The following is a 12,334-nucleotide window of genomic DNA, read 5'->3' as shown; positions in this document are numbered from 1 at the left end:
CTTTGATGATCGTGAAATCATGCTAACATGGATTTGTAGGAACTCAACTAACCTTGGTTTTGGTGTGGTGATAGGAAGATCGGATAATGATACGTCAAGAAGAAACCCGTTTGTAACAATATTGTGCGAAAGAAGCGGGAAATACCATCCTCCTCTAAAGAATTTTAAAAGAGACGACACATATACTAGAAAATGCGAGTGTCCATTTAAAATACGTTGTTACATGTTGGCTAGCACGAAGTGGAGATGCTCTATTGTTTGTGGTTTGCATAACTATGATTTGTGCGCAAAATTACAAGGCAATCCTATTGCATGTCGGCTCAATCCGGTTGAGAAGGCATCTATTAAAGACATGTCCTTGAATTTTGTTCAACCAAAATATATACATGCCACATTGAAAAGGAAGGAACCCGACAACATATCAAATATAAGGCAAATGTATAATCAACGGTACCGCAATAAAAAGGCGAGTAGGAGAGATAGGAGCGAGATGCAACATTTGTTGAAAATGTTGGATGATAACAAATATGTGGTGCGATACAGAAATTGTGATGACGAGGTTACGGTCCGAGATATTTTTTGGACTCATCCGAATTCCATAAAGTTGTTCAACACTTTCTCGATAGTGCTCCTTCTCGATTCTACCTACAAGACCAATAGGTATCGACTCCCATTATTCGAGATGATCGGTGTTACATCCACCGAGAAGACATTTGCCGTTGGTTTTGCTTTTTGGAGTGTGAAAAAGAGCATAATTTTAGGTGGGCCTTGGAGGTGTGTCGCTCACTTTTGAAAAAACAAGTCGAGATGCCTAAGGCGATTGTTACGGATCGTGACCCTGCTTTGATGAATGCGGTTGCAAAGGTATTTCCTTCTTCCGATGCATTACTTTGTCGATATCACATATCATGTAATGTGAGAAGTAAGGTTAAACCCGCTGTGGGGACGAAACAAGTAGCGACCGAAGGTGGGAAACCAGTGAAGCTCGGAGTGATTATTGACCAAATAATGGATGCATGGGCTCGTATTGCAAGTTCATAGACAAAATAATTGTATGCCGATGCCGTATTGCAATTTCGGAAAATATGTGAAAAATATCCCGATTTATTGAAATACATTGAAAGCACCATTTTGACAAAGTGAAGGAGAAGTTTGTTTGTGCGTGGACTGATAAGGTCCGACACCTTGGGAATACAACCACCAATAGAGTTGAGTCGGCACATGCTACTTTGAAAAATTGGTTGTGTGATAGAAAGGGTGATTTGTGTAAAGTATGGGACACCATAAATCACATGATTTCGAACCAACAAAACGAAATACAAACCTCGTTCGGTCAGAGCATTACGGTTTTGGAGCATCGATTTAAGAACAACATCCTTTACTCTGAATTGATCTGCAATGTGTCTCGGGCCGGATTCAATTATATCTTTTACAAGGCGAAACGAGGTGAAACAATTGGTGGCGATAGCGCAAAGTGTGGTTGCACTATTCTATCACGTATGATCTCGCGTGTGCTTGTGCTATTTCTAAAAAAGTGATATTATGTGAGCCTATAACAATGAATGAAATCATTCCTCATTGGAAGAGACTTAGTTTTGATGATGATGGTTGTGTTGAAGAAGATTCGAATATCTCTATTATTTCCGAATTGGAGGCGATACAAGAGAGGTTTTCGAAGGCCGACGAAAACACAAAATTATACATCAAAGAACAATTGTGGAGGATTGGATTTCCCGAAACAACCAACATGAAACCGCTGTCTCACCCCGTTAAGACAGAGGGTGCTCCGAAGAAAGTGAAGTCTACGCCAAATAACAACACAACAACACGATCTCCTTCATATTGTGAGCACATCAATAAATGCTTTCCCGATTCACCTACTCCAAAATCGCAAAAATCTCAAAAGAGTTCAAACAAGGGAGCTCGCATAAGCAAACCGCCTTCGACACCTCAACACGATCTCCTTCATATTGTGAGCACATCAATAAATGCTTTCCCGATTCACCTACTCCAAAATCGCAAAAATCTCAAAAGAGTTCAAACAAGGGAGCTCGCATAAGCAAACCGCCTTCGACACCTATTCCACCGCAAGTTCCGCAAGTTTCGACTCCGATTCCGACACCTATTGATACAAAAGTTCCGATTTCAACACCTATTGTTCCATCAATTAAAGAGATACAAATTTCTCCAACAATTCCATTCATCGATGAGATGCAGGTTTTTATCCATAAATACGTCGACCGGATCGTCAATGTGGCGGGGGACGGTAATTGCGAATTTCAGGCCGTATCGACTTTGCTTGGTAAGGGAGAGGATGCCCATGAGCTTGTCTGTCATGATCTTATCAAAGAGTTGGTGAACCATAAAGACTCATACACGCGGGTATTTGGAGACGAAAACAAATTTGAATTGGTAAACGAAGCTCTTGTCCCTTGGGGGCGCCTACGCACCGGTTTTGCATTGGATGAGATTTCCGGAAATGGGACATCTTATTGCATGCGCATATGACATGCTATGCATTGACTTGACGCGTTATGGTTTTTCGGAAACCTTTTTCCCGCTCCGTACCGCACCTCCTCCAAATCCAATTGATCGTAATATATGTGTTGGATGGCTCGCCAAATCTCGTCATTTTGTACAAATTTACTTGAAACCGGGATGCCCTATACCACCTACGTCACCAGAATGGAATCTTCATCATACTGAACTTGCCAAGACGTGGCCGAATGTATTTGTTGATAGGATGCATGAATTCGAAAGATTGAAGAATATCGACAAAATCTCGAATGCGGAAAAGTCAAAATTGGAACCACCAATAGATTTAGCCGGCGACAGTTATTTTCATGTATTTATCTAGTTTCAAAGTGTAATATACGCACTCTATAACATTGCAATATAATCCTTTTTGGTGTTTTTGTGTTTGTGTCTATGTGTTTCAAATTGTTTACGTTTTGTGTTTCCTAAATTTCTTACCAAAACTGCTCCTTACTGCTTTCTGTTCTGCTAAAAAAATAGCAGAGAAACTTCCGTAGATGCATCTACGGAAGGGTGTTACATTGAAAATTATAGGTGTTAATCGTAGATGTATTTACGAAAGGGCGTTACATTGAAAATTAAGGGTCTTTACCGTAGATGCATCTACGGAAAGGAGAAATCTATGCCCCTTTCATGGATATATCTACGGAACGTTCTGTGACAGACATTGTGTGGTCATAGTCTCCAAAGAATTCTATAAATTTGGGGTTTCTAACTTTGCATTACACACAAGCACAAACCCTAAACACAAACACAAAAATGTCTCACATTAGGCCAGATGGATGTCACCGAACATCAATGAAGCGTCCCGATCCTGAATCGAAATACCGCATAAGGGAAGGGCATGTCATTTTTTCTCCCGTCAAACCTCTCATGCCGGTGAAGTTTTAGAATATCCATTCCTTCGACCAACTCAAGAGGACTATCATGTCTTTTTTAGAAGGGGAGTACAAACCCGGAGAAGAAATCAAAAGGATCCAGAGGCTTAGAACAAGGACCTCGCTTGAAATCGAAAAAACGGAACGTTGGTGGGATGAAGTGAAATACGACATTGATTTTATTCAAATGATGCATGGAACAGATGGCATTGTCTTAACCGTTGTAATTTCTTATATCTCTTAGTTTTCTTATTTTTCTCTGTAATTTCGATTAATCAATGAATCAATGCAATGTCTTTTATGGTTAAAAATGCTTCTGCTGTGGTTTTGTGTGTGTGGGTTGATTCCTCTGTAGATGCACATACGAAAGACTTTCGTAAGTACATCTACGGAACAGAACAACGTTAAACAAAAAAAAAGGTACTTTTGAAGATGCATCTACGAAAACACGTGGGTAAAATGGTCAATTCAGTAGTGTGTAAGAAGGATATGAGATTGGTTGAAAAATTCTCAAAATAAGTCATTTCGAAATAAATTTTTTATTTTAGTAACACAAAAAAAAATATTTTTATCAAATTATTCTTGAAGCATCGAGCTACCCTTGTCAGTTCATCCTGAGATTCAACTAAATCCAATTATTTCTTTGAAGATCTTCGTTGGAATGGGAAGCCAGCCACATTCAAAATAAGAAAGCCCTGGATACTCTTTTCAGTAGTGTACAAATATCTTCACATTCTTATGTCCATTCCAAATGATTCTTCCCATTTGAAAACACCATTTTTACCCAAGCCAAACACCAAATCAATCACTATCATCAACATCTACACTTTGGGCAATCTAGTAATTTCAACTGACCCTAGAATTTCCTTTGAGTTAGCCACTATAGTCAGCATTCTGTACCTTTTTTGATCATGTTCCTCTGTCTTACTGCTCATTTTGCCAGTCTATCTCTTATGGTCACTATTTCACCACAACACCACTTTATCTTTCTACAATTTTTAATTATCTTTTCACAATCTCACTTTTTTATTTTTTTTTATCTTTAATAAATATATACACTCTTTCTTCCCTTCAAAGTTGTTTTCATAACTCAAAAAAGAGGAGAATGAGTTACACCAAACTCCCAAAAGTACTCATCATTCTCTTCACCTTAATTCTTGCAGCTAAAGTTATACAAGGTCTAGTCTTGTCACACTTTCTTACTTTAATTCTATTTTTTCTTACTATAAAGTTCCAATGAATTCTCAACTTCCTCTTACTCTTTATCTTGCTTTCTTCTCTTGTTTATTCACTTCTTTTGGATTCTTCTTATTATCATATATGATTCTATCTTCAAATGTGGATAGTTTGGTGCACATATTTTAACTGATACATTGGGGTTACATAAAGACTTTTGTCTAAATATTTTTATAAAAACTTGGCTTCACATTTTTTAATACTATTCTGTTGCTGTTTTGTCGTTGTCGTTTTTGTTTTTTTTTTTAAATCTATTGTTGATATTGTTGATGTTACACCTTATTTTAGTGGGAATATTTTTTCTATATGATATTCTCCCTCCATAATATAATAAAATTACTCACAAAAAGTTGATGTATTTTGTGTTAAATTTTGTTATAGATTAAATGTTTGATAGAAATTTAGGTGAATTTGACAAAATTGCGATAGTTTTTAATTTTTTTTTTGAATTTTCAAAAATCTTATTGTAGACCATTGTAATTCTGTCAAACTCACTAATTTTAAACATGTAGTATTTTTTCAACAAAATCACATCTCTCTAATAACTTTTTTTAGTCATGTTTGTGTATTTGAATATTCCAATTTTATAGATAGAAATAATGTATGCTCAATTATTTATGTATATGAATTTCAACTTGTAACATTTTTTTTTTGCAGGAATTGAAACAAAAGGGTGGATATCTCAATCTTCACAACATCAAAGAGAGTCAAATTTAAAGGTGAACCAAACAAATGAATTATCAATTTGAATTACTTTTTTGGTAAGTATTTTTTTGCTTTATACACTTAAATTTATGTATATCTATGATTCTCAGGGTAGCAAGAATGAAGCATGGAAGACAAGAAATTCTAGGAGATTGATGATTGGATCCACAGCACCAACTTGTACTTACAATGAATGTAGAGGATGCAGATATAAATGCAGAGCTGAGCAAGTTCCTGTTGAAGGAAATGACCCAATTAATAGCCCTTATCACTACAGATGTGTTTGTCATAGGTGATATATATAGTATGATAATTGTTATTAATAGGTTATATTATATAGTTTTAATGTTAATTTTGTGGTCTAGTAGAGGTTTGAGTTTATTTACAATTTATAATCCTCCTTCCAATTCTAGAAGTTGTTAGTTCTTGTGCTGAAAAAGGTTCAACAATTTTGATTTGCTATGTTTCATTCAATTATAATAATGAGAAGCATATTTGTTATGTTTCATTTTCATGTTATTATTCTCAAAGTCATGTTTCATATTATCATATATTTACTTATGTTTTTACTCATGCCGCTAAATCATTGTAAAAAAAAAAGAATTTTCTATGTTAAGTGATTTGGTATATCATTACAAGAAAATGGTATTTGCCCGGTTTATAGGTGTTGGAGGAGTTTTTCACTAGGGAGCATTTATACATATAGTGTTGGACTAGACACTTTTGTCAGAGACACACCGCTTATTCATCAAAAATCTTAAGGTGATAGGTGAGTGAGTTCTTCAACTTATAAATGTTCAAGTCACCACATTCCTATCCAATGTTGGACTATTTCCCCCACACTACTCACACTTGTTATATTCTCAACACCCCCCTCAAGTGTAAGTCCACGATGCTCCCCCTCAAGTTGAAACTCTTTCTTCCACATACCACATGCGGGACACTTACCCTTGCCCATGTGGAATACTTTTCGATGCAAGTAAGCCGGTCCCTTTCTCGAAATCAAAGGCTCGTAATACCATTTGTTAGCACAACAATCGGGGAGGGTCGAGCGAGGAGCATTTTTACTTTGTGGGACTTTTCTTTGAGCAACACACCTTTGGGGGAGACACACCACTTGTCCATCTAAAACCTTTAGGTGGTAGATGAGTGGGTTCTCCCACTTATAAATGCTCAAGTCACAACATTCCTATCTCGTTTTAACATTTATTTATAAGTGGACACAATTTCCAAATTACAATCCGATTTTCTGGGGATGAGTTATGTCCAATTATATTTCTTATTATGGTATCAATATTCTCGTTTAATATCCAATGGGTCACCTGCTATCAGATTTCTGCTATCGAGTTATCCACCATTTATTTCCACACTCTAAATGTCTAGTCCTGCTATCAGATTTTCGCTACCGGCCTCCACTTATAAGTGGGGACAATTTTCACCATACAAATCGATTTTATTGAGTTGAGTTACGCTCAATCACATTTGCTAGCATTATATATCACTACAAAAAAAAAAAGTTTATTTTGTCTTGGTTTTTGTCTTGGGACAAAACTTCTCAAATAGAAAAGTTACATAGACAAGAAGAAAACCCCTTACAATTCAAAATTCTTAAGAGAATTTTGAATTTGACATTTGCAATATCAGAGGATTAATGCCTCAGAACATGTCGATTTCGAAATATAAATTTTCCATGTGTAAGGGTTACCCATTAAACATAGAAAGCGGAAAAATTATATAAAAAATAAGATTCTTTATGTTAGCGTATATGAGGGGTTATCCTTCTTAACTTTGGAGAGAGAAAATATCTAAGAGATTGTCTCTCGCATGATGCCGCCGTTTTGACATGACATTTGATTGGTTTGCTTGCCGCTAAGCTACTATCTCTGCATTAATTGCACTTTTGACCGTTTGAAAGATTGTGAGGGTAAAACCCTTCGAATAAATTGCGCTAGAATTCCGTTCTCATAATTCATTTGTTTCTCATTTTCATTCCATTCCCGTTTCTAGAATTCCATTTTTCACTACTACAAAAAACACATTTCATGAGAAAGCTTTCACCTCAACCATTGAAAAACACAGGTCAAATGATATGGAATATGCCATTTATTTTTAAAAAAAAAATTAAATCTTATACCTTGATTTTGAGCAAAATGGACATAAAATTTTGCTCATGGTTTGAGTTTCGATTCATAGCTCCTGCAATTTTATATTTTATTGAGAACCAAAACGGCGCATTTATTTTATAAGTCATCTAATCTCTCGGTTTTCTATAAAATCAACATGAAATGTTGATTAATATTTTGTTTAATTAAATTGAACCAACTTTAACCTCAGTTATATTCCCTTGGTTTTTCCAAAAACCGAGATGAAAACTCAACAATATTTTATTCCTTCATTGGAATGTTAAGTCTCGTTCACTTTTTGCACCCTAGCGAACGAAAGGAACACTATTCTTCTCCAGCGAACGAAATGATCTGGAATGTGCCATTTTAAAAAAAAATTAAATCTTATACCTTGATTTTGAGCAAAATGGACATAAAATGTGGCTCAGAGTTTGAGTTTTGATTCTCAGCTCCAGCAATTTTATATTTTATTTAGAACCAAAAAGACACATTTATTTTATGAGTCATCTTATCTCTCGGTTTTCTATAAATCAACATGAAATGTTGATTAATATTTTATTTAATTAAATTGAACCAAGTTTTAACCTTAGTTATATTCCCTTGGTTTTTCAAAAATTCGAGATGAAAACTCAACAATATTTTATTCCTTCATCAGAATGTTAAGTCTCATTCACTTTTTGCACCCTAGCGAACGAAAGGAACACTACTCTTCTCTAGCGAATAAAAGGAACACCATTCTTCATCTTCTCCAATAAGGAAGGAAGCTCGAATCTCAAACCATTACTTTTCTTTGAGTTTCTCATCACATTTCCAGTATGTAAAAATTTCTCTATGAGTGTTGTTGTTTTTGTTTTTATTATTGTTGTTGTCGTCGTCATTGATGTTGTTGTTGTCGTTGCCTTTGTCGTCGTCATTGTTGTTATTGTTATTTTTTATGGTTTTTGAGACTTAAGGTATAATGTAGTTGTTTTTCAGTTATTTTTAGTTGTTATTGTTGTTTTATTGAGATGGATTGTTCATGTTTGTTGGTTGTGTATTATTTTTATTTTATTTTCAAAAGTTGTATATGATTTTGGACCCTAGTTAGATGAAAGTCAATAGATTAAGTAAAGAGTATGAGAATAGCGTGATTCAATTTCTTGATTTCGCGTAAAGAGTATGAGATTTTTTTGTGTCCTCGTAAAAAATGCAGAAATACGCAAAAACATCCCAGAGATGTTATATTCAATCATTTAGGTTATGATGGAATTATTCAAAATTACACGAAATGAGTATGACATGGTGAAGTTACAAAAAATATACGTGTCACATAGAGTTGAAGTTGATGAATTTATGAATGATACTCTAGAATATATGATTTGTGATATTAGAGTATATGTTTTTAAAAAGCTTGTGTGGAAGATACTTTGCAAAAGACATGGAAGAGTTGTTATATGAGGGATGCAAAATTCTTACAAGATTGTCAACTATGTTATGACTATTTAATCTTAAGGCAAGAAGTGGGTGGACGGATAGAAGTTTAGCTGAGTTGCTTGAATTGTTGCAAGAAATGCTTTCAAAAGGTAACATGTTGTCGAACAGTAGTTATGAGGACAAGAAGATAATATGTCTAATGTGTTTTAACTATGTCAAAATACATGCATGTCATAATGATTGCATATATGAAAAAGTATGAAAACTTGAAGGAGTGTCTGAGGTGTGGGGAGTCACGCTACAAGTAGGTGGACAATGATGCTGAAGATGATGATATAACTAGAAATGGTATTCCATCCAAGGTGATGTGGTACCTACTGATAATTCAAAGGTTCAAGATACTGTTTACTAATATAAATGACGCAAAGAATACTAGATGACATGCATATGAAAGAGTATGTGATAGAAACATTTGCCATGTAGCTGATTAATTTCAATGGAAGAAAATTGATTTGTTGTTTCCAGATTTTTCCCCAGAGGAAAGGAACCTTAGGCTTGGACTTTCCACCGACGAAATTAACCCGTAATTTGAGTATTAACCATACTTCATGGCTTGTTCTTCTCATGACTTGCAACCTATCTTCGCTGTTGCGCATAAGCGTAGATATATGATGTTATCAATGGTGATTTTGGATCCAAGACAACAAGGGAACAACATAGATGTTTTTTTAATGCCATTAATTGAAGATTTAAGACTTTTATGGGAGGAATATGTTGATGTTGATGATGCATATACATGTGATAATTTTAAGCTTCTTGCCATATTGTTGTACACAATCAATGACTTTCTTGCATACGCTAATTTTCTTGGGTACAACGTCAAAGGACATAAATATTGTCCTACATGTGAAGATGATACATGTTTCCACAAGTTACAAAATGGAATAAAGACTGTTTATCTCGGGCACCGAAAATTTCTAAGACCTAATCATCAATATTGTATATTGCGGAAGACTTTTAATGGAAAATAAGAGTTTAATATCGCTCCAACGCCCTTAACCGGGAAGGAAGTTTATAAAAGATAACAACACATTAGTTTTGTCTTTGGAAAGAAACAAAAAGGGCACGTGAAGAAAAAATATTTGGAAAAAGAGGTTGGCATTCTTTGATCTTCCATATTGGTCTAGTCTCGATATAAGACATTTTCTCGATGTGATAGTTTTGTTAGAGCATTTCTCAACATTAAAGGCAAGATAAAAGATACTAAGAAATCCCGTGAAGATATGGTGGTGATGGGTATACAACAAGAGTTATCCCCAAAAGATATAGGTAACATAACATATTACTCTTTCTGAAAAAGAAAAAAATTGTGATTGCAGGGTATCAAAGTTACCCAACGGTACTCATCAAACGTGAAGAAACTTGTGTCAATGAAAGATCTCAAATTAGTTAGCTTAAAATCTCATGATTTTCATGTCTTCATACAACAAATTCTAACAGTGGCTATCCGTGACATTTTACCTAAAAATATAAGGGTAACTATAACCATATTGTGCTTATTCTTCAATTCTATATGTAGTAAATTCATTGATCTTGAAAATTTAAATGACTTGGAGCATGAGGTTGCAATTATCTTGTGTCAATTAGAGATGTCATTCTCTTCATCATTTTTGACATTATGGTTCACTTAGTTGTTCATCTAGTAAGGGAGATTAGAATTTATGGTCTAGTTTATTTAGTGTGGATGTATCCAGTAGAGCGATACATGAAGATCTTCAAACGGTATACAAAGAATCATCACCGTCTGAAAGCTTTGATCGTTGAATGATACATCACAGAAGAAGATATTGAGTTTTGTACAAACTATTTGTGAGAATTAAACCTTAAAGGAATTCCCGAGTCTCATCATGATGGAAGATATGATGGTAGATGTACTCAAGTTTTAAATGTTAAGATATTGGACCGAGATATAGTTCTTCAAGCACATTTGTATATACTGAATAATGTTGGTGAAGTTCAACCTTACATGTCCGCTCACTTAAGTATTATCAACGAAAAATTCCCTTGGATGAGTGAAAAATTGTTGTTGACAGAGAATAACAAAATTTTCATAACTTGGTTTAATGAAAGAATTTCTAAAGAGAGTAGTGCATCAGAGACAATTAAATGGATGTCACATATGCCTAAGTTTAATTTAGTAACTTGGGGTGCATACAATATTACTAAATTATCATTTTATACAAAATCAAAGGATGATCATAGTACCATTCAAAATAGTGGGGTTATGGTTGAAGTTGAATCCATGTACGTCTCTAGTTCCAAAGATAACAATCTTGTACTAGCATCTAGAGCGTACTTTGGGGTCATTGAGGAGATTTTGGAGATTGATTATATTACTTTTAAAGTGCCTTTATTTAATTGAAAGTGGATTGACAGTAATACTAGTGTAGAAATCAATGACTTAGGATTCACATGGGTTGATCTTCGAAAGGCAACTTATATGAATGAATCATTCAACATGGAAACCTAAGCAATCAAGTTTTTTATGTCACTGACCCTTCTAACACAAGATGGCCAATTGTTCTACAAGAAAAACATATTACTGATAGTGATAAAAATCAATATTTAAATTTTGATACCCCTTCTTTCACAACACATGTACGTCTCTCATATGAAAAAAATGATTCAGACGATGTACATGTTATTCGTCATGATCATCAAGAGGGGTATATGGAAAAACTAATAAGTAAATGTTTTATATCACTTAGTAATATATATTTATTCATTTTACTTTTTTTAACTCTTTTTAATAAAGATTTAATGTTGTTGTTGTTGTTGTTGATTATCCTAATTGGTTTCAAATATTGTTCAAATTATAGGTGTTTAACGACAGGTTACACTTTGATGAATGAAAATATGCATGTTAGTGTGTATTTTATATGTTAGTTTGTTATATATTGTATGTCAATTTATTAAATTTTCCAAATTAATATGTTATTTTTATAAATAAATTAGTATAAAATTAATATAGTTTTATGTTATTATAGTATGTTATATATAAATAAAATAGTGTTACTAATTATTTTATAGGGTATTCTGGTGAGGCGGGTTAGAGAAAGTTTTTTTAATTAGATTAGTTGGAATAAGATATATATGTCAAAGAAAGAGGGAGGGCTCGAAGTTAAACATTGCGGAAAATTTAATCTAGCACTTCAAAGCTAATGGAAGTAAAGAATTTTGTCTAAATATAATGTCTTGTAGCTTGATCTTTTATCTTGCAGGTACGGAGATATCAAAGCTAGAATGCTTAACACCCTTACTGTTGCAAATAGTATCGAACCCCCGCTATGGTGGAAAGATATTTGCGCTCTGGAATGTTCTGAGGAAGATGAACAGAACTTATGGTTTTCTAATTCTATCTCTTGCAAGATCGAGAATGACAAA

General features: G+C 34.3%; 2 protein-coding genes across 2 annotated transcripts; both read left to right on the top strand.

Annotated features, from left to right (window-relative positions):
- The first annotated feature begins 2,479 nt into the window (after positions 1–2,479).
- LOC131628310 (uncharacterized) lies at positions 2,480–2,857 on the top strand. The gene has a single exon (XM_058899158.1). The coding sequence runs from the start codon at positions 2,480–2,482 to the stop codon at positions 2,855–2,857; it is 378 nt and encodes a 125-aa protein (XP_058755141.1).
- Positions 2,858–4,359: 1,502 nt separating this feature from the next.
- Positions 4,360–5,843, top strand: LOC131628311 (EPIDERMAL PATTERNING FACTOR-like protein 9). Its single transcript, XM_058899160.1, has 3 exons — positions 4,360–4,591; positions 5,307–5,368; positions 5,465–5,843. Exons 1-3 carry the CDS (start codon positions 4,519–4,521, stop codon positions 5,648–5,650), a joined length of 321 nt encoding a protein of 106 aa, XP_058755143.1. The 5' UTR covers positions 4,360–4,518; the 3' UTR covers positions 5,651–5,843.
- The last annotated feature ends 6,491 nt before the right edge of the window (positions 5,844–12,334 follow it).

The sequence above is a fragment of the Vicia villosa genome, unplaced genomic scaffold, assembly GCF_029867415.1.
Source record: "Vicia villosa cultivar HV-30 ecotype Madison, WI unplaced genomic scaffold, Vvil1.0 ctg.000442F_1_1_1, whole genome shotgun sequence".
Classification (NCBI taxonomy): Eukaryota; Viridiplantae; Streptophyta; class Magnoliopsida; order Fabales; family Fabaceae; genus Vicia; species Vicia villosa.
This window is presented reverse-complemented; position numbering and strand designations above follow the sequence as displayed.

What these genes read in the sequence shown, in the direction of transcription:
- LOC131628310 (XM_058899158.1), top strand. Translation starts at nt 2,480, where the DNA reads ATGGGACATCTTATTGCATGCGCATATGACATGCTATGCATTGACTTG.
- LOC131628311 (XM_058899160.1), top strand. Translation starts at nt 4,519, where the DNA reads ATGAGTTACACCAAACTCCCAAAAGTACTCATCATTCTCTTCACCTTA. An exon ending in TGCAGCTAAAGTTATACAAG is followed by an intron (nt 4,592 to 5,306) that starts GTCTAGTCTTGT and finishes TTTTTTTTGCAG; the next exon opens with GAATTGAAACAAAAGGGTGG. An exon ending in AAAGAGAGTCAAATTTAAAG is followed by an intron (nt 5,369 to 5,464) that starts GTGAACCAAACA and finishes TATGATTCTCAG; the next exon opens with GGTAGCAAGAATGAAGCATG.